The sequence below is a fragment of the Quercus suber genome, unplaced genomic scaffold (genome assembly GCF_002906115.3).
Source record: "Quercus suber isolate HL8 unplaced genomic scaffold, Cork oak 2.0 scaffold_290, whole genome shotgun sequence".
Lineage (NCBI taxonomy): Eukaryota > Viridiplantae > Streptophyta > Magnoliopsida > Fagales > Fagaceae > Quercus > Quercus suber.
This window is the reverse complement of record NW_027069746.1, coordinates 586,823-610,056: the sequence shown is the minus strand read 5'-3', so window position 1 is coordinate 610,056 and position 23,234 is coordinate 586,823. Positions and strand designations below refer to the sequence as shown.

The 23,234-nt window shown below is 32.3% G+C and overlaps 2 protein-coding genes and 1 non-coding gene across 4 annotated transcripts; 1 reads left to right on the top strand and 2 right to left on the bottom strand.

Moving 5' to 3' along the window:
* Positions 1-4,205: 4,205 nt before the first annotated feature.
* LOC136071149 (uncharacterized) lies at positions 4,206-4,700 on the bottom strand. The gene has a single exon (XM_065782114.1). The coding sequence runs from the start codon at positions 4,698-4,700 to the stop codon at positions 4,206-4,208; it is 495 nt and encodes a 164-aa protein (XP_065638186.1).
* A 1,107-nt stretch (positions 4,701-5,807) lies between these two features.
* On the top strand, positions 5,808-5,914 carry LOC112027617 (small nucleolar RNA R71). Its single transcript, XR_002884507.1, has one exon. It is a non-coding gene; the product is annotated as a small nucleolar RNA R71 (small nucleolar RNA).
* Positions 5,915-17,081: 11,167 nt separating this feature from the next.
* On the bottom strand, positions 17,082-21,160 carry LOC112027601 (glycine-rich RNA-binding protein 2, mitochondrial). 2 transcript variants are annotated; one of them, XM_065782131.1, is made up of 6 exons: positions 21,003-21,160; positions 20,117-20,177; positions 18,859-18,991; positions 18,695-18,763; positions 17,496-17,602; positions 17,082-17,427 (listed from the first exon to the last, which is right to left on the bottom strand). In XM_065782131.1, exons 3-6 carry the CDS (start codon positions 18,980-18,982, stop codon positions 17,296-17,298), a joined length of 432 nt encoding a protein of 143 aa, XP_065638203.1. In that variant the 5' UTR covers positions 18,983-18,991; positions 20,117-20,177; positions 21,003-21,160; the 3' UTR covers positions 17,082-17,295. The 2 variants fall into 2 exon arrangements, with proteins under 2 accessions (XP_065638203.1, XP_065638202.1); XM_065782130.1 differs by lacking the exon at positions 20,117-20,177 and having other exon boundaries at positions 21,003-21,154.
* Positions 21,161-23,234: the final 2,074 nt, after the last annotated feature.

Genomic DNA, 23,234 nt, shown 5'->3' with positions numbered 1-23,234 from the left:
GAATCTAATATATCTGTTTTGTTTATCACTACGAGGTTTGTTGTTAACAAATTTTCTCTATATCATTGTAGCTTTTTTGAGATTGTGAGTTTTTTCTTTTTCTTTTTTGTTTTTGTTTTGCAATTGAAATTTAGGGTCAAGATGAAGATTTGATGTTGTTTTTTATGGGTTATGACTTATGAATTGGTTTGGTTTTAGAATTTGAGATTCCAATGTACTATTGATTATGCATTATTATTTGACTAATATTTTTCTGACTTTCTGTTTCACAAACTAGTAGCCATTTTTCTCTTTTAAACTTTTTGGTTGTAAAATTCTCTAATCTCATGGTTTAATTCATTGTAGTTCCTAAGAATGGTAGATTTGGTATTTGAAATTGTCTTGCAAGTTTTAGTTCGGTGTGATTCATTGTGGTTCTTAGGAATAGTAGACTTGCTATTTGAAATTGTCGTGTAAGTTTTAATTGCTCATAGTCAGATTCTTTTTTTTAGTCTCTCATAATAGGGAAGTACACACGAGTGATTTGAAGAAACTAATTTCTAAAAATTTAGGGGATATTGGAAACTATATGCTTAAATATACTATGTTATTTAGGTTTGATTATATGTTGTAGGAGTATGATAACTAAGTTTATGTTGGATGCAAAGATCGTTAATATGTAAAAAGATCCCGCGCTTTGCGCGGGTTAAACACTAGTATATATATAAAACTGAAATCTTTAACTTTTAATTGACCTTTCCAAAGTTTGCCACATCATTATCATTTTTTTTAATAAAATTATTTTTGTTTAGTCCAAAGTTTACAAGGAATGAAACTCTATCTCTCTAAGAAATCCAACTTAAACTCAAACTCATCATTATTATTTTTTTTAAAAAAATTATTTTTGTTTAGTCCAATTTAAACTCAAACTCAAATGTTGATAATTTATCTTCAATGCGAGGTTGTAAAGCGTCTCTACTTTCGCTCAACTAATGGTGTTTAATTCTAGAACTAAAATAACAAATCACCTCTCGGTCTCATTGTAATTCAATTGATCAAACTATAATTTGTAAAAAATAGTAAGTATTAAGAATAAGAATTAAACACTCAATCATGGAAATATTAAAAATAAAATAACTCAGAAAATAAATTGTGTGTTCATTGCTAGACTACATCAATGCTCTAGAAAATAAAATTTAGTTCATAACAAAATTGAAAAGAAAACAAATAAAACTTACGTCTTTCATCCGAATTGGTTGATCAACATGAAGCTCTCGCCTTTGTCCTCAGATACTCTTCTTTTGAAAGACTCCCAAAAGCAAATTCTTCTATGCGGTGCCTCCTTTTCCTCTCAGGTTTCTCTCCTCTTCTTTTTGCCCTAAAGAGTAAATAGGTCAAGGAATCCTATTACAAGTTGAATTCCCGTTTGGAGAAAATCCCAGATTTTTAGGCTTCATTTTACCGACAATTTTGGCCCATTTGAATTCAGAATTCGGACTTTTGGTAAACTACAAAGTTGTAGCCCTTTAAGTTAACTTTCCAACCCAACTTGAATCATCTCGATTGGATATCTGAGCTGCAAGTTATGCTAAAACTACTAACTGATGTGCAGGTTGGAATCCTAATCCGAATTGGACTTGGATTTGGTGCAAATTTCCTTTGATTTCTTACTCCAATTGAACTTGAATTTAATTGGCCTAGCCCCACCTTGCATGTAAAGCCCTTGTTACCTGCAACACAAAGATATTATATAATCAGTAACAAAATAACATAAAAGTAAAACTAAATATGTAGATATGTGAGTACTTTATTGTATATATTTCATGCACATCAAATACCCCCAAACCTACATTTTTGCTAGTCCTTGAGCAAAACAAATAAAGAGTAAAACAAAACAAAGAAAATATCCTAACTAATCCACTTTCGCTGGAAATTTCGATTGCATTTAGTGTATACAACAAGCTTTCAAACCCCTAGCTTACACTAGTGGACGAGTTGTAGTCTCGTGAGGGTTTGCAGGGAATATACCCACAAAATTCTGAGAATGAATACTAAAATAAACAAAACAAAGAAAATCCATTTTTTGTTCAATTGCCTTTTGCAAAGAGGATTAGTTCAAGTTCAAAAACACTATAAAGGCTAAAGAAATTTCTCATGCCATCAAAACTCATTGTGAGTGAAAAGTAGTAGCCAACCCAAACATACTCTTAATTTTAGAATAAACTTGACTTGAATTTCTATTTGAAAGTATGCTTCAACTCAAACCTTTCCGATGTTATCACTCAACAAATGAAATCACTCTAAAATGGGGTGTAACACTCTCAACAATATATATGAGTGGAATAATGTAAGAAAAATAAAAATCTCACATATAAATCACATGAAAAACACTTAATCAAGAAAGAACAAGTAGTCTGATGAAAAGATGCCAAAAAAGAATTTATACCACATTTTTTATTCAGTCATATCAATATCTGAATTACACAATCTTCAAGATCAAATAAGGACTTTATTAGGATGTAATGTAGGGTAAAAGTAAAGGGTATGAAATAAAAATGGGTAAAGGTAAATATAAGAAGTGTTTTCAAGATTTGTCGGAATGTCAACTCTTTTTGGAATTTCCATTCAACATTTTTTTTTCAACTCTTCTTCTTCAAAGCAATATTCCTTTACATTTCAATTCTCAAAATTTGATGAGAACCCTTTTTATTTACTTCTTTTTGACACTTTTCCTTTTTTTTTTTTTTTACTTCAAGTCATCACTTATCTTTTGAAGTGAATGCATGCATTTGTGATGGTTTGACGTAAGAGTAAACATTAGTAATGAATACCCCTAGTTACTAAGCAACTCAAAACATTGGGGTAAATGGAACTCTGTACAATTTTCTTTCTTCTTGGAATTCTTGCACAAACCACCACATTGAAACAAACTGATCAAATTCCATCTTGAAACACTATGGACAAGGGCTTTAAGAAAGAAAGGCTAATTAAAAGGCTCAATGGGGTGACTAGCGATAATGTATCAAAAAAAAAAAAAACACATATATGGCTCAAAGTAGACAAAAATAGCCTAATCTCATCTCTTAAAGACTAGTATAGTTCATTCAACATCAATGACTTCAAAAGGTTCAAGTGTGGCATAAAATCATTTTTTCTTGGCCAAAAGCAAGAACAATGAGACTACAACAAGGGAAATATGTTACGCACTTCCAAATGAACTTTAAGATTAGAAAAAAATAAATAACCCTCCAAAAATAATGATTGGCTCAAAACTCACAAGGGTTATAGTCTCCACATTGTTATCATCAAGATTTTCTAATCATTCTTATCCTTCAACAACAAGTTGTGTCTGAGTGGCTATGTGCATGTGCAATGAATTGAGCATGAAAGCAATGAAATTCTTTAAGCAAGAGTAGTATAATGAACTTAAAACACAAACCTCAAGCTAGGCAAAAGAAAGTTTTTTTTTTTTTGAAATAAATAAAATAAATTCCCTTCCCCCAAACTTAAATTTCACATTGTCCTCAATAGGAAAAAAGAAGAAAAGCTAACTAAAAGAATGAGAAAGGAGAAGAGATTCTCCCATGATTTTAATTGAATATTTTTCCTTGAGGTGCAGCCGTGTACCCATTGAAGATTTCTTTGGTCTCTTTATTCCTACAAAATGAAAGAAAAAACAATAAGATAAAGAAAAAAAAAATAAAAAAAAAAATAAAAACATAAACATAAAGATAAAAAAAAAAAATTGGGTTGCCTCCTAAAAGTGCTTTATTTAACGTCTGTAGCTAGACGTTATCCTCCATTAAAATCTTCTGTGTGCAATTTGAAGGACTAATTCCTTTGATGTCAGAGATGGTCCAACCCAAAGCTATTTTGTGTTCCCGCAAGATTCTCAACAACTTTTCCTCCTCTACATCACTCAAAGAACTGTTAATAATAACTGGAAAAGTAGAGTCTTGACTTAAGAAAGCATACCTTAACTTTGATGGAAGCGGTTTGAGCTTAAGTTTAGGTGGTTCCTCTGGTCGAGATGTTGGCTGACATGATTTTAGGTCTTCCACTTTTGGTTGCATTGAAGGAGGAAAGAGTGGTGTAGCCTCCAAATATTTTTCACACTCTTTAACCTCTTCATCATTGAATTTAACAAGTGTAGAGTGAGTAAGACATACCTCAAGTGGTAACTTTTGAAAATCAATTGCACAAGTCTCATCGGCCATGATCATGTCTCAGTCACTTATTTGAAAACAAGAATGTGTCTTGGAAAGAAATTCCATAGACTTAAATACATTAAAAGTGACCTCATCCTCTCCGACCCTCAAAACAAGTTTTCCTTGCTGGACATCAATTAAGGTTCTCCCCGTCGCAAGGAAAGGTCGACTCAATATCAAAGGGATCTCCTCGTCCTCATCCATATCAAGGACAATGAAGTCAGCTGGGAAGATGAACTTGTCAACTTTTACTAATACGTTCTCAATGACTCCTCTTGGATATTTAATGGATCTATCCGTCAATTGTAAAAAGATAGTGGTCAGCTTTACTTCTCCAAGACCCAATTTCCTGAAAACAGAGAGAGGCATTAGATTAATACTTGCCCCTAAATCACATAAAACTCTATCAAAATAAGATTTTCCTATAGTGCAAGGGATAGTGAAACTCCCCGGATCTTTCAGCTTAGGCGGCAGCTTCTTCGGTAAGATTGCACTACTCTCCTTTGTCAGCATTATTGTTTCATGCTACTCCAATTTCCGCTTCTTTGATATAATATCCTTCAAAAATTTAGCATATTTAGGCATTTGTTCCAAAGCTTTAATGAGAGGAATATTAATATGCAATTGCTTAAATATACTTAGAAATTTAGAAAACTGATCATCCACATTGTTTTTTCGTAATCTTTGCGGAAAAGGAATTGGTGGATCATAAATTGAAGGAGAATAAGTCTCAAAAGTAACTTTCTTAGATTTTTTGGATTTTGAAGCTCTTTCATTCTCCTTAGTCTTCTTAGCTTGCTCCACTTCTTTCATCTCTGACTCAGTTTCCTTCGTCTTTGACTCCTCATTATCCACAGCTTCATCTTGTTTGGCATTTGTTACTTTTGGCTCCTTATATGTTCGTCCACTTCTCAATGATATTGCCTTTACATGTTCTTTCGGATTAGTGATAGTGTTGTTTGGCAAGTTCCTATAGTCCTCTCTGTGAGCATGCATGAGAGTTGACTGATTTTCACCTCAAGATTGCGGATTAAAGCTGAGTTGTTTTGGATCACCACATTTTTCCTCTGCATGTACTGCATGAACATGTCCTCAAGTGTTGGCTTCTTCTCTTGCTATGGAAATTGCTGAGGTGGTTTAGCCTGCCCTTGGTTATTGCTCCATGAGAAGTTAGGGTGATTCCTCCATCCAGGATTGTACGTATTCGAGTATGGATTATTTTGACGTTGAAAATTTGACACGTAATTTATCTGTCCATTACTCGATTGGGCAAAAGGATTTCCCACTTGGCAGTCGACACTTGAATGATTTCCTGCACAATGATCACAAACAACATTAGTTTGAATAGCATTAACATTCATTTTACCTAGTTGTTGAGACAAAGTTGCCATTTGTGTCGCCAATGAGGTAATAGAATCAAGTTCTAAAACTCCAGCTATCTTTCTTGGCATTGCTCTTTCTGTAGGCCATCGATAGTTGTTGGATGCCAATTCTTCTAGAAGTTCATAGGCTACCTCATGAGTTTTACTCATTAAAGCTTCACCAGCTGTTGCATCAACCATAGACCTGTTTGTAGCTCCTAGACCATTGTAGAATGTTTGCACATGAAGCCATACTGGAAGGTCATGATGAGGACACCTTCGCAATAAATCTTTGTACCTCTCCCATGCTTCATATAATGATTCACCCTCAAATTGGATGAATGTGGTGATATCATTCCTTAGCTTTGCTGTCTTTGCGGGAGGGAAATATTTTGCTAAAAAATTTTGTGCCAACTCCTCCCATGTAGTAATGATGCCAGGTGGCAAAGAATTTAACCAAACTTTTGCTTTATCCCTAAGTGAGAAGGGAAAAAGCCTTAGTCGAATTGCATCATCTGTCACTCCGTTATGTTTAAAAGTATCACAAATTTTCAAGAAATTTGCAATATGGACATTAGGATCCTCTTGTGACAGCCCCCCGAACTGGACAATCTGCTATATCATCTGAATGATGGCTAGCTTGATCTCAAAATTATTGGCTTGTATGGCTGGCCTCCTTATGCTCGATGTAGCTCCATTTACTGAGGGCATAGCATAATCTCTTAACGCCTTTTGCTCTTGATCGGCCATCTTAGATAGAGATGTGTTGGCCTCTTTCTTCTTTTCTTTCTTAAGCTAACGTAAGGTTCTTTCAATTTCAAGATCAAAGAGTGTATGCTCTGATAGTTTAGATCGGGGCATGCACTTTTAATTCCTGAAAAGAAAGAAAAAAAACTCAGATGCACCTAATTAATTTCTTTTTTGGAATAAATAAAATAAAATCCAAAGTAGTAAATATCTAGCTAGTATCAATATCAATAACAAATAGTTAATCCCCGGCAACGGCGCCAAAAACTTGTTCGCGTAAAATAATTTGCAAGCGCACAAAATCGTAATAAGTAGTAAAGTGTTTTTAGAAAACGAATGTCAAACCCACAAGGATTAACTATGTTATTGAATACCGAAATTCACTAAATTAATTACTATTTGGAAAAATCGAAAATAAATGAAATGTTCTATTCTTTGAATTAAATTAAACTATTTAATAAAAATAAATCTACGAATAAAAATAATTAACAAAGCGTAAAAATCTAACAGTGAAAAAATATGATAAGAATGGATCTAGAGCGATTGATTTCACCTAACAAATCCCACACAATTTATCCTTCCTAATTATTAAATTCTAATAATCTCCCATTGATTATTAAAAATTCCTTAAGTATTCAATATCTTCTCTCGAATAATGTCAAAAATATCTTCAACTAACAATTCCATATCTCTATGTGAATTTAATTAATTGGAGACTCATTACGTACTTTGAATTTTCTGAAAAATCACACTAGTCGCGATAAAGCGTCTCTACTTTCGCTCAACTAATGGTATTTAATTCTAGAACTAAAATAACAAATCACCTCTCGGTCTCATTGTAATTCAATTGATCAAACTATAATTTGTAAAAAATAGTAAGCATTAAGAATAAGAATTAAACATTCAATCATGGAAATATTAAAAATAAAATAACTCAAAAAATAAATTGTGTGTTCATTGCTAGACTACATCAATGCTCTAGAAAATAAAATTTAGTTCATAATAAAATTGAAAAGAAAACAAATAAAACTTATGTCTTTTATCCGAATTGGTTGATCAACATGAAACTCTTGCATTTGTCCTCAGATACTCCTCTTTTGAAAGACTCCCAAAAGCAAATTCTTCTATGCGGCGCCTCCTTTTCCTCTCAGATTTCTCTCCTCTTCTTTTTGCCCTAAAGAGCCTTTAAATAGGTCAATGAATCCTATTACAAGTTGAATTCTCGTTTGGAGAAAATCCCAGAATTTTAGGCTTTATTTAACTGACGATTTTGGCCCATTTAAATTCAGAATTTGGACTTTTGGTAAACTACAAAGTTGTAGCCCTTTAAGTTAACTTTCTAGCCCAACTTTGAATCATCTTGATTGGATATCTGAGCCAAAAGTTATGGTAAAACTACTAACTAATGTGCAGGCTGGAATCCTAATCCGAATTGGACTTGGATTTGGTGCAAATTTCCTTTGATTTCTTGCTCCAATTGGACTTGAATTTAATTGGCCTAGCCCCACTTTGCATGTAAAGCCCTTGTTACCTGCAACACAAAGATATTATATAATCAATAATATAAAAGTAAAGCTAAATATGTAGATATGTGAGTACTTTATTGTATATATTTCATGCACATCATATATGCAACCCCTTCATAAAATATTTGTAGTAATACAAAGTCATAAATATAGACTGCTACTTTGTAAATTACTATATCTTAATCCTTGAGTACCCGGTTTAATTCTTTAAGTTATTCATCATATATTTATGAAATCCAATTTCTCAAATATATACTTTAGTAACTATTTACCAAAGTAGTTAGGCCTAACATTTTGAATAACAAATTAATTAAACTTATCTCAAGAGAATATTTTGTATCTCTGTTAGGAGACTATGAATTCTATCTTGAAAATATATATTCCATCAACACTAAAATGTGGCTGCCCAACATACTAAGGTTTTGATTGTTACTTTAGATCTTACTCCTAATATATCAAAACAATCTACACTTCATGATTAGGTCCATTATTCTCTCAAGATTAAGAGTTTATGTAAATATAAGCCGTGAGATTTATTATTCATTTGACAGTCATTAGGAGAATAATAAATCTCACAGCGGTTTAGTTCAATATGTCTTAATTCTTAAAACATATCAACATATCAACTAGAAGTCTTCACTTCCATAATCAAGACAAATCATCTTAGTTAATATGTTATAGTTTTTGCAAATGAAAATCCAATTTCATCACCGACTACGAACTAAAATTCTAAGTTTACAAAAAAACCTGTGATTTATATCTTCTGTGACTTTTTACATAAATCACATACTATGCATCTCATGGACTATATGATAATGTCTGAATATTCATGTTACCATTATTTTAGATAATATTAAAATAACTTTATTAATTACAATAGAAACTTATACATAGCATCATACAATAGGATTTAAGGGCACTAATTCTTAGCATTGCATACATAAGATTTCCTACTGCAGAAGTATAAGGAACTTATCTCATCATATCTTCTTCCTCTTGAGTCTTAGGCCTTTAGTTATCAGACAGAGGAACTCTATGTTTAAAAGGAAGCAATCCTTTCTTGGAGTTTTGCATCCTAAACCGTTCTAAAACCTTATTTATATATCCAGCTTATGATAAGCCTAATATCTTATTCTTGCGATCTCGCTAAAACTTGATTCCTATAATAAAGTTAGCCTCACCCAAGTCCTTCGTATCAAATTGGCTTGATAACCAACCTTTACTGATGACATTACCCCTACCTCATTTCCAATGAGTAGAATATCATCAACATAAAGCACTTGGAACATTACTACTTTATCCTAATGTCTTTTGTACACACATAGTTCATCAAGATTTTTTTCAAAACCAAATGACTTGATTGCTTGATCAAATCTAATGTTCCATGATCTAGATGCTTGCTTAAGTCCATAAATGGACCTTTCAACTTGCATACCATATGCTCTTGGTTCTTTGCTATGAAACCTTCTAGTTGTATCATATAGATTTCTTTTTCAAGATTGCCATTGATAAATGCAGTCTTGACATCCATTTGCCAAATCTCATAATCATAATGAGCAACAATGGATAAGAGAATTCTGATAGATTTTTAAGTATTGCTACTGGTGAAAAGGTTTCTTCATAATCAATACATTCTTTTTGTGTGTACCTTTTCCATCTATCCCTCTCTTCCTCTTGTGAACCCATTTGCAACTAACAGATTTAATGCCGTTAGGCGCTTTTACAAGATCTCAAACTTGATTGGCATACATAGAATCTAATTCAGATTTCATAACTTTGACCCAATGATGTGCATCTATATCATTCATTGCCTCTTCATAAGTGTAGGGATCCGATTCAGTCTCTTCCGAGATAGCTTCATAAGTTTCTCCTAAACTTATAAATCTTATAGGAGGCCAAACAATTCTCCCACTACGACGAGGCATCTATGTACTAATCATCTCATGAGTAATATCTTATAGTCTATCTAATACAGCCACATCATCCCTAGTTTCGTCCATTGGTTGTTTATTTACAGGTTCATTCATTTCAGCCAATACAACTCTACTTCTAGAAGTAAAATTATTCATATAGTCATTTTTCAAAAATTTAGCATTTGTACTAACAAAAACTTTGTTATCCTTACGACTATAGAATAAATAACCCCTAGTTTCTTTTGGATAACCTACTAGCAAACACACTTCTGATTTTAGTTCCAATTTATCAGGCTTTTCTTTTAACACATGTGCAGGACAACCCCAAATGTGGAAATATTTTATACTAGGCTTATGCCCACTCCACAATTCCATGGGTGTTTTGGGAACAGATTTTGATGGAACTAAATTCAAAAGATGTATTGTTGTATTTAAGGCGTAACCCTAAAAAGAAATTGGTAAAGTTGAGTAACTCATCATGGACCTAACCATTGCTAAAAGAGTCATATTCCTTCTTTCTGCTACATTATTTTGTTGGGGAGTTCCAGGTGCAGTCAATTGGGATACAATCCCATTTTGAGTTAAGTAATCCTTGAAATCCCCAAAAAGGCATTTACCACCACAATCAGATCGAATGGCTTTTATACGTTTGCCTAATTGATTCTCAACTTTAGCCCTAAACTCTTTGAACGTTTCAAAGGTTTCGGACTTCCGTTTCACTAGGTACACATAACCATATCTTGAGTAATCATTAGTAAAATTAATGAAGCACTCATAACCTCCTTTTGCTTGGGTTGACATAGGACCACAAACATCCGTATGAACTAATTCAAGCAACTCTTGGGCTCTTCTACCTTTTGCAATAAAAGGTCGTTTGGTCATTTTGCCTTCCAAACAAGATTCACAAATTGGAAATTCATCAAAGTCCAATGGCACTAAGAGACCATCTTTGATCAGTCTTTGAATTTTGTTTGGACTAATATGACCCAAACGCAAGTGCCAAAGATATGCATCATTAGTAGAAGGAAACTTTCTCTTTAATGATTTTACATGAGAGTCATTATCTAATTCAGATTATATAATTCATGTTTATCAGGAGTTAAAATATAAAGACCATTAACAATATTGCCAGAAAAGATAAACAGTTTACCCTTCTTTATTACAACATTGTCTTTAAGGATAACACAATATCCATGTTTACCCAAATAAGTTGCAGAAATCAAATTCCTACAAATATTGGGTACATACAGATAGTCTTCCAATATTAAAACTCTAGACTCAAAACATAAATTATAAATACCAACAGCTACAACCAGAATCTTGTTCCCATCAGCCAAAGTAAGAAACAATTCCCCTTCATTAAGTTTTCTGGTCTCCTGGAACCCTTGCAAAGCATTGCAGATATGACTAGTACAACTTGAATCCACACACCAAGAATCCATGGGATTTTGTACCAAACATATTTCAAAGAGGAATGAACTATACATACCTTTATTATTGGCAGCCTTGAATTTTGGACAATTTCTCTTCCAATGTCCTTTCTTACCACAATGGAAACATTTTCCTTTGAGCTTCTTTCCTTTGTCAACAATCTGTAAGACAATTTGTTTACCATCTTGCTTGGCGAAGTCCTTTTTCTTCTTCTTCTTACCCTTGCCTTTCGACTTAGGTTGAGAAGTAAAAGTTTCACCAATATTGGCTTCAACATTAAAAGTACCAAGGATGCCTTCAACCGCAATCAACTCATTCATTAATTCAGACAATGTATAAATATTTTTGTTCATATTATAGTTAGGTTTGAATTCCTTAAATGATTCTGGTAGTGACTAGAGTATTATATCCACTTAGGATTCTCTATCAATATCGACACCTAAAACTTCCAATGCATTCAGATTGGAAATCATTGTAAGACAATGCTCCCTCACTGAATTGCCTTCAGCCATTTTGATATTATAAATTTGTTACATGGTCTCTTGCCTTGCAAAATGGTCTTGCTCACCAAACATCTCCTTCAGACTTAGCATAATGTCTAAAGCTAGTTTTACATCTTACATTTGATGCTGTAGAACATTTGAGATAGATGCTAGGATGTAGCACTTGACCATCTCATTAGATTTCTGTCAACGATCATATCGCTGTTTTTCCTCAAGAGGAGCATCTAATGAAGGAAAGTTAGGACATGGTTTAGTAAGCACATATTTGTGCTCTTTAGCAGTGAGAACTATGTCCAAATTTCTTTTCCAGTCAACATAGTTGGATCTAGTCAGTTTGTTTTGATTAAGAATAGTAACAAATTGGCTAAATGATGCCATGTTCAAATCTAAAAATAATAAACATGAATATATTAAATAAACTAGACATTATCAATTTAGCATATAAACATATAGTATGGAACCTTAACAAAACCATAATATAATATATGCAACGACAAACCAATCCCACAATTAATATTCCTCGGAAGCAAGGTCATACCAATCACTATAATCAAGCGAGAATTATTCTTATTATTAATGCTATCATGGTAACTCTTACCAAACAAAAATAAATTTCCACTTTTCCTTCAGCCTCTAAGTAATAATGACATAATTCCAAAGGGAAGTTAACATTATACTTAGTCTAGTGTACACCATTGCCTAGAATCAATGTGAGTCACCAAGTAACTCCACAAAAGCGTGGTCGTTCTCAATGTAAAAACACACTTCATCCATCATTAAGAAGTTTAACCTATAGTACCATGAATTAAACGCCCTTCGAAGGGAGCAAGGCATATACGCCAAGGCAAGGTGCTTAATCACACTACTATAAACCGACAATGGAGGCAGTGAGATGCAACCCTTGTATCTCTCTCCCACTAGATGTTTTAAAATAAAGGTTTTTAAATTATAAATCATGCATAAACTAATTACACATAACCTTGCATCTTATACATGTAAAAACACTTAGAAAAAATTCTAAAATTCCCGGTTCTCGATTGATCGAGCTTCTAAATTTCCAGTCTCGATCGATTGAACGTGTATCTCGATCGATTGAGAAAAGTTCTGGCTGCTCGATCGATCAAGAAAAGTTTTGGCTGCTGGATCGATCAAGCTTGGTGAATTTTGAATTTCCATAATTTTTAATAAGGCAATTTTTTAACATTTTACATGAACAAACAACCATCATATGAACATGGTAGATAAAATTTGATATCTAAACTAAATTCTATTGATGCTATAGCCTTAAATTTCAATTTAACATACTTAAATTCAAATTTAAACAACATCATAACATCAATATCAGTTTTCATCAAATCATAGTTTCAACAACAATGCAGAAAATTAAATATGTATAATCTTCTAACATCATGAAACTAATATCTCTAATTCCAAAACTCACAAAACATGTTATACAAATTTGAAATTGAAGATTGCTCTGATACCATTTGATGGAAAAACATGTTTGTATCGCATACAAAACATACATAGCGGAAAATTAATGGATCTACTTTATTCGCAATTGATAACATGTACTAAGTAAATTTCAGAATGTAAGAACAAGAGACTGTATCTTGGTATGATGAATTTCAAGAACAAAGATTAGAAGCACTTGAGAACACTTTTAATTTTCACTCTAATTTCACTAACACCTAAAGTGTGATCTCTCAATCAGTTATATGAGTTTGTTCTAGAGAGAATGAGAGAGTGTCCAACACTCACATACATACCATTTCATGAACTTGTTGTTCTTACAAAATTCTGTATGTTTCTCTCAATATAACTAATTATCTAATTGGGCCAGCCTTTTGGGCCTTTCCAATTAGGCTTTAATATGTGGCTTGGAGTGGGACCAAAATGGAATAAATAAGACTCTAGCTCCAATGGGTTTTGGGCTTTTCTATCAACTCTTGACAAATCTGAAGTTACCATTAATTATATTTAATACCACTATATAAATATAATTGCACCCTAGGCCTTATTAATAAATTATATCCCCAGACTTTATTGTACATGCAACCCCTTCATAAAATATTCGTAGTAATACAAAATCATAAATATAGACTGTCACTTTGTAAATTACTACATCTTAATTCTTGAATATCCGGTTTAATCCTTTAAGTTATTCATTATATATTTATGAAATCTAATTTCGTAAATATATACTTTAGTAACTATTTCCCAAAGTAGTTAGACCTAACATTCTGAATAACAAACCTATTAAACTTATCTCGAAGGAATATTTTGTATCTCCATTAAGAGACTATGAATTCCATCTTGAAAATATATGTTTCATCAACACTAAATGTGGCTGCCCAACATATTGAGATTTTGACCGTTACTTTAGATCTCACTTCTGATATATCAAAGCAACCTACATTTCATGATCAAGTCCATTATTCTCTCAGGATTAAGAGTTCATATAGATATAAGTCGTGAGATTTATTATTCATTTGACAGTCATTAGGAGAATAATAAATCTTACAGCGGTCCAGTTCAATATGTCTTAACTCTTAAAACATATCAACTAGAAGTCTCCACTTCCATGATTAAGATAAATCATCTTAGTTAATATGTTATAGTCTTCACAGATGAAATGCCCAATTTCATCACCGACTACGAACTAAAATTCTGAGTTTACAAAGAACTTGTAATTTATATCTTCTGTAACTTTTCACATAAATCACATACTATGCATCTCATGGACTATATGATAATGTCTGAATATTCATGTTACCATTATTTTAGATAATAATAAAACAATTTTATTAATTACAATATTAAGTTATACATAACATTATACATAATATCATACATAGCATCATACAATAGGATTCAAGGGCACTAATCCCAACACTTAAAATAATAATCATCTGATAGATAAATATTCTAAAAGGACTTAATTATCAACAATTCCCTTGTTATCTGATTATCCATTTTATTCCTCTGCAACCAAGCTTATTTCTAATAGAAACCAACAACTAATCACATAATTATTTAATTAATTTTAATTGTTTGACCAATCAGAATTAATTTTAATTAATCACACGTGATCGGCTTCACCCTCATACAATGCATGCAGACCGTGAAAGCTTGATCTTATGATATCCTTTAATTTGACGATCTAATTTGGGAATCGAGCATACTGTCGTGACTGTTAGAATCTCAAGATCATTTTTATGATATGCAATAAATGATTTAATGTAGTTATGATTTTTGGGTATTTGAAATGGTCATTTTAGTCATCTTCCAAAACTAAATTATAGGTGCAAAATCAAGTGTCTACATATATATATATATAGAAAATACTTGTTTATGCTTTATTATTTTCTAATCTTATAAAATCCATGAAAAATCATTTGAAAGTTAGTTTAGAATTTGTGTTCTTTACTAAATTCATTTGAAAGTTTTTTTAATGTATAGCTAGTAAAAAAACGTACATGAGAGAGAGAGAGAGAGAGAGGTGTACTTACATAGAAATTAAGAGAAATATAATCAAAGATGAAAAATTATGGTTTACTTGGTACTTCATATTTAATCCTAGGCCAAACCTGAACATAAAACTTGCAAATAAAAGGAGAAAACGCAATAATTACACTTGTAAACATCAATTCTAAAACTCACACCATGTAAATATCATAAATACAATTTTTATTTTTATTTTTTTTATAATAGTTTGAAGGTGTTGGACGTTTTTATAAAAAAACATTATGGTGTGCCAATTAAGTTAACTAGAAAACTCTTGGTCATAAATATAATTATTATAAAAATATGAAGACAACACAGGCCAATAAAGAAAACCTTTTTTTTTTTTTTTTTTGGAGAAAAAAGCCCATAGAGAAAACTAAATATAAACTCATTCCCCACATTCATGGTCGACCCATGAATTAACCATCACACCACCAAACTGCAAAAATTTGGGCTCAATTGAGGACCAGAACTTAATTATTATAGAGACTTAGGCTCAAATGAGCTAAATTTGCCTCCTTCAAATCATATAATAGAAACTCAAATCACTCAATTTGAGATTTGAGTGTCAGAGAGATTTTTTCTCAAAATATAGATGAGACTCAGTAGATTTGAACAATTTGTTGGGTTCTAAATCAGTCTTAATATGGCCGATACTCAAATAATTAATAGACGCGTTTATACATTTTTTTTTTTTAAAGAGTTTCAACCAATGATTTTTAATTAATGGCGTCTGCTTCTGAAGATACTCTTTATCTCTTATTCAACCATTAAAGGCCTTACTAATTAAGCTAATTGGAACTCACAACTTTACCAGTTTATACTCAATTATATAATGGGTGGGTTTGAGTGGATGAATGGATTAAATCAGTTTTGCCACTCCCACAGACAATAAATAGAATTCTGTGCGACATTTGGGTACAATAAATCCTCTCAAATCTAAAGGTCCCTTTTTCGGTTGAGGTGAAGGAAGGTCACTTTCAATATATTACGGGACCGAAAGCCCTTTACTTTGTGGTGTAATAAAGTTTATCCCCAAACGTAACCCACACAATGGACAGTGCCAGGCCATTGACATTTTGTAATGAGCTTGTACACAATCCCTAGTCCCAACACATACACTTGCTCAAAAAATAAAAACATTCAGAGTCATCGGCGCAACCACTATTGTTTTTTTGAACAAAGTTAAAAACTCGACAAACTCTTTATATATCTCTATATTAAGTATGAATTTTAAAAATCTAACCATTAAATTACAAATTCTTATTATATTCTTTATGCATGTAAAATTTTAAGAAAATCAAAGATCAATTATTATCTCATCAAACAAATGTTAGTTTTTCAAATTTTTATGATATAAAATTGTATATAAAAAATAAGTTTATTGATCGAATAATAAATAATATTTAATTTAAACAAAATTTGATATATATGTTAAGAACAGAAGGAACATAAAATTCAACGATTAAATTTTCAAAATTCACACCAAAAAAAAAAGATATATAAAAAGTTTAAAAAATTTCTCTCAAAACTAGTTTTTGTACTGTTTTTTTTCGTCAAAAAGTTGATTTTAAATAAATCCTTTCAAGTACATTTTTAAAATTTTTAGAAACATCTAAAATACAAAATTTTGTTTCCAAATCTCAAAAGAGTTTAATAGAGGTTTTAGAAATATAATACCAAACAGCTGGCTTCTTCATTCTTCCATGACCTACTTAGAGAGTTGTTCGATCCACCATGTTGCATCAACAGAATTTTTTAAAAGGCTAAAGATCACATTGATTCGAAAGTGCATGCAGTTATAAATTATTCTCACTACCAATCATATGATTGCAAAGAAAGCCCTATGATCTGCGGTTATGAGTATGCAATATAAATAATGCTTTTGATAGCATTATGTGCAACATTAAACTCCCAAATGCCTTTGATGATTGAACTTGGCTATTGTGCTGCTAATATATATAACAAGCAATAAATGACAAATTTGTATCAAAACCATACAATACTCCATAGTTAAAACAATTTATCCAGGAAAAAAATCCAAGCAACCCAAAATTCTGAAGGAGAACCAACTAGCAAGAGAAACAAGCTGAGCTCATGCTTGCAAAAGCTGCAGCAGCTCAAAAGGCATCTCCACCACCAAAGCCTCTGTCTCCACGGTAACCACCACCACCACCACCACCACCATAAGATCGAGGGCCAGCAGGTCTGTCATTTGCAAAACTCACACGAATATTTCTCCCATTAAGCTCCTGAAAATTTAAGACATCAGTCATAATTATCAAGGCACAGGTTAAAATATCAAGTAATTATTTCTGACCTGGCCATCCATGGCAGACAGTGCTGAGCTGGCAGATTCATCACTGGTGAAGTTCACAAACCCAAATCCTCTAGACCTCCCAGTGTCTCTATCAACAATAACCTTGGCTGTGAAGCAAAATCAGCACTGAGAAAACTAGTATTTGTAAACAACCACTATTAACACAAGAAATCAAATTTAAGTTAACGTTAAAAACAGAGAAAAACAAAGATTCTTACCTGCTACATGCCCTGAATAAAGATTCAAAAAAACAACAGAAAACAGACAAAGAAATTGGAAAAACCCAGTTCTTTGTTTACTTTATGCCAATGACTCGTATCAATAAGCCAAGCAGAAAATGGACTCCATTAATAAGAAATGCAACATGCTCTCTTGTTAAAATAAATAATTCTTTTCTGTGGCACTCACCCCCAAATAAGAGAAAAGTAATCACTATGTCACCAATTCTGTAATTACGAATAAGAAAATAATATGATTGGCAGGCAATCCATCAAAATCGCTAGCACCTAAATCAGTATCACCCATATTATTAATATTATGCTTTGTGATAATTTAAGATATTTAATTGGTTAAGGATTCTAGTAAAAAAGATAATGATGCTCCCTCGTACATGCATATTATGCCCCCTTCAAATAAAAGAAAACATATAAATCCATTGGCTCACAAATTTTAGATGTCCACCTTTACAATTTAGAGATCTATTTGAATGTTTTGCATCTAGTTATTTCACCAATATAAGTGAAAATGGGTGAGGCTCTATCAATATTGATAGGGCGGCATCCAGTCAAAGTTCCTCCATTTTGTATAAACTCAACAAGCTTTGAATAAATATAATATATATATATATATACAAGTACTTCAACAAGATATCTCAGATGGACCATAAAATATCCTACAGTCCAAATAATTCCAGCATGGCATACCACTTAACACAATAGGCTAGAGGCTAACCCAAAGTAGTAATGAAAAACTAGCGGAAAATGTTCTAAAGATACCAAAGATTGCTCATCTTTAACGTATGAAGTGGTTATTAGATGTTGCCAGTTGGCAAAATGGCTCAATCTGAAGAATCAGGGAAGTATGGGATGTAGACCTTCGACAATTGTCAAAGGTATGTTCAGCAAAAGTAAGTTCCAAGCACCAATAAGGTAACCACCAACTATTTGTGGGAAAAACTCCCCAAAAGAAAGGACACTTACCATCAATTACATCACCAAAGCCAGTAAATGCATCCTTCAGAGACTGTTCATCAGTGTTGTATGAAAGACCTAAAAACCACCATTATTTGAATAAGTTTCAGAGGTATTCATAGCATAATTCTGCTCAATCCGTAATACTTATTACAAAAGTGATTTAGCAATACCTCCAACAAAAAGCTTGCTTGATGACATGTAACGAACAGAATTAAGCATAGACGCAATAGGAGCCTGTCCATTCTGGGAAACGCTTAGCCTCAAGAGGCCCCCAACTTTGTTACAAAATGCCATTTTAATTGACTGCTTTCAGGTTCCAAATATATATCAGTGTCAACAAAAACATCTAGTTACCTTAATACTTCTTGACTTGGTTAATTTAAAGAAAGCAAAGTAAAATAAAAACACATACTGAATCATGCAAAACTTTAAACATGCCTTCTAGCAACAAAAATATTGTTAGACATGACCCAGTGGTTATTCATCTAACAGTTAAAAATTGGTTTTCTTAACCATCTCATCTCAATCCACCTCACTTACAAAAAGTGCTATTGTAATTCAATAACAGGCTTCTTTAGAGAAGAATGACTTAATTGAGGCACAATGAAAAGAAATAAAGGTGCCCCTGAAATCAGTGAAGTTAGGCCACTCAGAAAAGAACACGAGTGAACAAGCTGACTAGAGAAGGAACCTATCAAAATGTCCCAATTTCATTTTCCTGTAGACTCAACATATGTTACCAACAAATAAACTTAGGCAACCCAGAAAAATATCAAACTTAAAAATCAGTTTCTTAGGAGCCTCATATGGCAAAAACAAGATCAGAGAAACACAAGCCCTTCTGGTTTTATTGTAATGCCTAAACCTTAAAAGAATCCAGAACGCTTTCTCTTAATCCGAAACTTCCATGAGGTTTAAATCTGAAGTGACCACAGACGCTAGCAGCCAAGTTAGCTAACACCATCAAAAAAAAAAATTTGGCTTGGGAAGGGGGGGGGGGGGGGGAGAGGGTGTAGGGAATCATATAAATTTCAACAAAACAGTATTTAAGATAGTTTAACTTTTCAATTTCCCATGACATTATTTTCCATGATTTCCAGCATCCAAACTAGCGACAATGGAAAACTAAAAATTCATTGATGTCATAAAAAAAAATATTTTTTGGAAGTAAGCTCAAATAAAGTATTAAAAGGCTTCTTCACTCTATCTGTTCATTTGCCAAAAAATTTCTGATAAAGTATTTGACAATAAAATAATAGATAAATACTTTCAAAGCCCACGAAACGTCAGAGGTGGACAGAAGCTTGCAAATTTCAAATACTTTTCCACCTTTCCCCATTATCTAAAACTAGCATCAAAAGTTTTAAGACACAAATCCTTAAGAGTCTTCTAAAAGGAAATAATAAAATAATAAAAATCATGTAAAACCTGGTTTAAATCAGGTGCTCTTAAAATCTTGGAGCACACGTATTCTGCAATTCAAAAAGGGCTGCAATTTAAACAGTTTTAGTTAATTAAACACCAACCAATCTACTGCGAGTAGTCAATAAATTACATCATAAATCATTATTCAAATTTTCGTTTCATTAAAAAGGCATACCCTTGGTGATAAAGGGCAGCAATTTAAACAGTATTAGTTAATTAAACACCAAATGATCTACTTCGAATAGTCAATAAATTACATCATAAATCATTATTTAAATTTTCTTTTCATTTCCATCAAAATTAAATTTTCTTTTACATTACAATGTCATACTCTCGGTGGACTACACAACCCTTGCTCCTAAAGGGTATGGTTCTGAAATATGATTTCTTAATTTATTCAAAAATAATTTGCGCTATCGCCTGTTATAACAAAAAAAGTGCAGTTGGTTGGGTCCAGCCTATTCTTGAAATAAACAACTTGCACACACTCCCTTTCCAAAAAAAAATCAATAGGCCGAGCACTGCACTTAGATTTATTGGATTTGTTGCTAAAATATCGGCCATATGGTCACACACACACACACACACACACACACACACACACACATATATATATGACCATTTTCATCCATAAATGTCAAGAAGAGAACAAAAGAACATAAACACACATGCAAACAAATATAGATAACGATTTTTTTTTCCTGTACAAATCGGAGAAGAGAATGAAAGACTAAAACAAAGTCTCATTTCGCACGAGGTTTCTCAGCAAACAGACAGAAAAGTAAAAGCACTCCAACATCAATAAATAAATAGAACCACAAACAGATCAAATATGCGAAACAGAAAAATACAGAATCAAGATATGTAGAGAGAGACAGGGAGGCTTTACCTCGGAGATTAGGGTTTTGAGAGAGGAAGAAGAAGCGGCTAGGGTTTAAGCCAGGAGGTAAAGTGAGTGACAGTGTGGGCCGATGAAATAGAAAATATCTTGGGGGCTTTTATGGGGCTGAAGTTGGAGTAGGGTTTTGTTCACCTGTAGCTGTGGTGTCTTTATTTTTGCAATCCTTCGCGTTGCGCCATTTTTTTTACTTTACCATTTACCCTTAAAAAAAAGTCTCGTTTATTTATGGACAGCTCTTTGAATTGAATTTGGATTTGACTAATTTTTCAACTTTAACTCCTTAGGTAAAGTATTTGGGAAGGAAAAATTGAGTGGATGCCTTAAAATTCAATTAAGGTTTGATTAGATATCGCTTATTATTGAAAATTGAAAATTAAAAATAATGTAGTAAAATAATTTTTAAATGTGTGAATAGTATTGTGTGATTCAAATTTATATTGAAATATGTGTTTGGATGACTTTTGTGGGTCAGTAAACAGTATCATGGGACCCACATTTTTTCAGCAAAATGCATAAATGCAGATGTGCTAAAATTTTAGTGCAATCCAAACACTCATTTAGTGTCTTGGTCTGATGATAAAGAACTATTATTATGAGCAGATGCTATAAGTTAAAACTCTCTAAAAAAAACTATTTATTAAAAAAAAAAACCTTTTTTGATATTTATTTATATTTTTGTAAAAGCAGTATATTTTCCTAAAATTATCTATTGTCAAATGCCCTCAAGACATTCGTACATTACCCATTTTGTAATAAGAGATTTGGAATTCAAACCTTGTTATGCCAAAAATCAATCGGTTTCTTGAACAAAGATTATTCATAAATAGATCTAATTAACAACTTGGGTTTAAAATTTATTAATTCTATCAACCAAGGTCTAAATTTCTCAACAAATAGTATCAGAATGGGTACACTCTGATTTGATTAATTTCCTGAGTGTGATTGTTGACCCCCGTTGTCATGGAAACTGTTGATTGTTTTGATTTGCATGATCTTGTGTTGAATGATGATGATGATATTTAAGATGCTTATTGTAAGCTTTATAAATTTTGTATGAAATCTCTTAAAATTTCTACAAAATTAAAAGCTAAATATAAAAAAGTCAAACTTAAAAAAAGATGAATTTATTGCAAAATTGGATGAAGCCAATAATTTGAATGAGAATTTAAAAAATCAATTTTTATCTCACGTGGACAAAATTAAGAGTTTGGAAAAGCAACTAGTTGAATCTAAAATTGAAGTTGAAAATTAACTAGTGTCAAACTTGTTGTTGAGCCCTCAAAAGAAAAAGGTTTTTATATTCCTCCATTTAAAAGGAACAATGAAGAGTTGAAAGCTAATTTTGCTAGGATAAATAAAGGTAAAAAAATCTGATGTTAACACTGAGTTAAGGTCTAATTGTACTAAGTTAAGGTCTCTATCAACCTCCAAGGTTAGACTTCCTTCTAGGAAGCCTAGTAGTTTTAAAACTACTCATGTTTGTCACCATTGTGGTGCTTCCAGTCACACTCACCCTAATTGTTTCAAGTTGTTTACTCCTAAGCGAGTGTCTAATACGTCTCATCCTTTGCCTAAAGGTTCTGTACCTATTCTTGCTAAGTTATTAAAAGATTTGGGCTTTTTAACTCAATTTCAGGGGATTTCTAATTCCTCTATGTCCTTTAGTAGTCATACTAGGACATGTGCATTTTCGTCTTCACAGCTAAAGACTCAAGCTGTGTGGGTGATGAAGGATCTTGAGACTTAATTGTCTTTCTATTTGTTCTCTACTTTAATTCTATCTATCTAAAGTAGGACTTTCATGCTTGATTTATTATCTGTTTTTGGAATCATGCTTTCATGCATTGCATTGTTTTGTATATATTTATTTTTGCATTTTTTATTTCTTTTATTGCTTTCAAGAAAAGAAAAGAAAAAAACTGAAATTTTTTGAAAAATACAAAAACATTATGTGTATGTGGATACTGGTACTTGTGTACCTTTAGATGGCCATTAAAAAGGTTTCTTAACTTTGTATTTCTAGTAGCTTAGATGAGTATCGCCATGCACAACTAAGCAATGTGAGCTTTGTGGTTTATTATATGATTTGTATGATTTGGTTAATTTTTTATCATTCATATCTTTATCACTCTTTTTGACTGAAAGGACTACAAAATCATAAGAGGAAGGCATAGATAACCATTTCACCATTAAAACTTATCAATCATAAAACATCTGCAT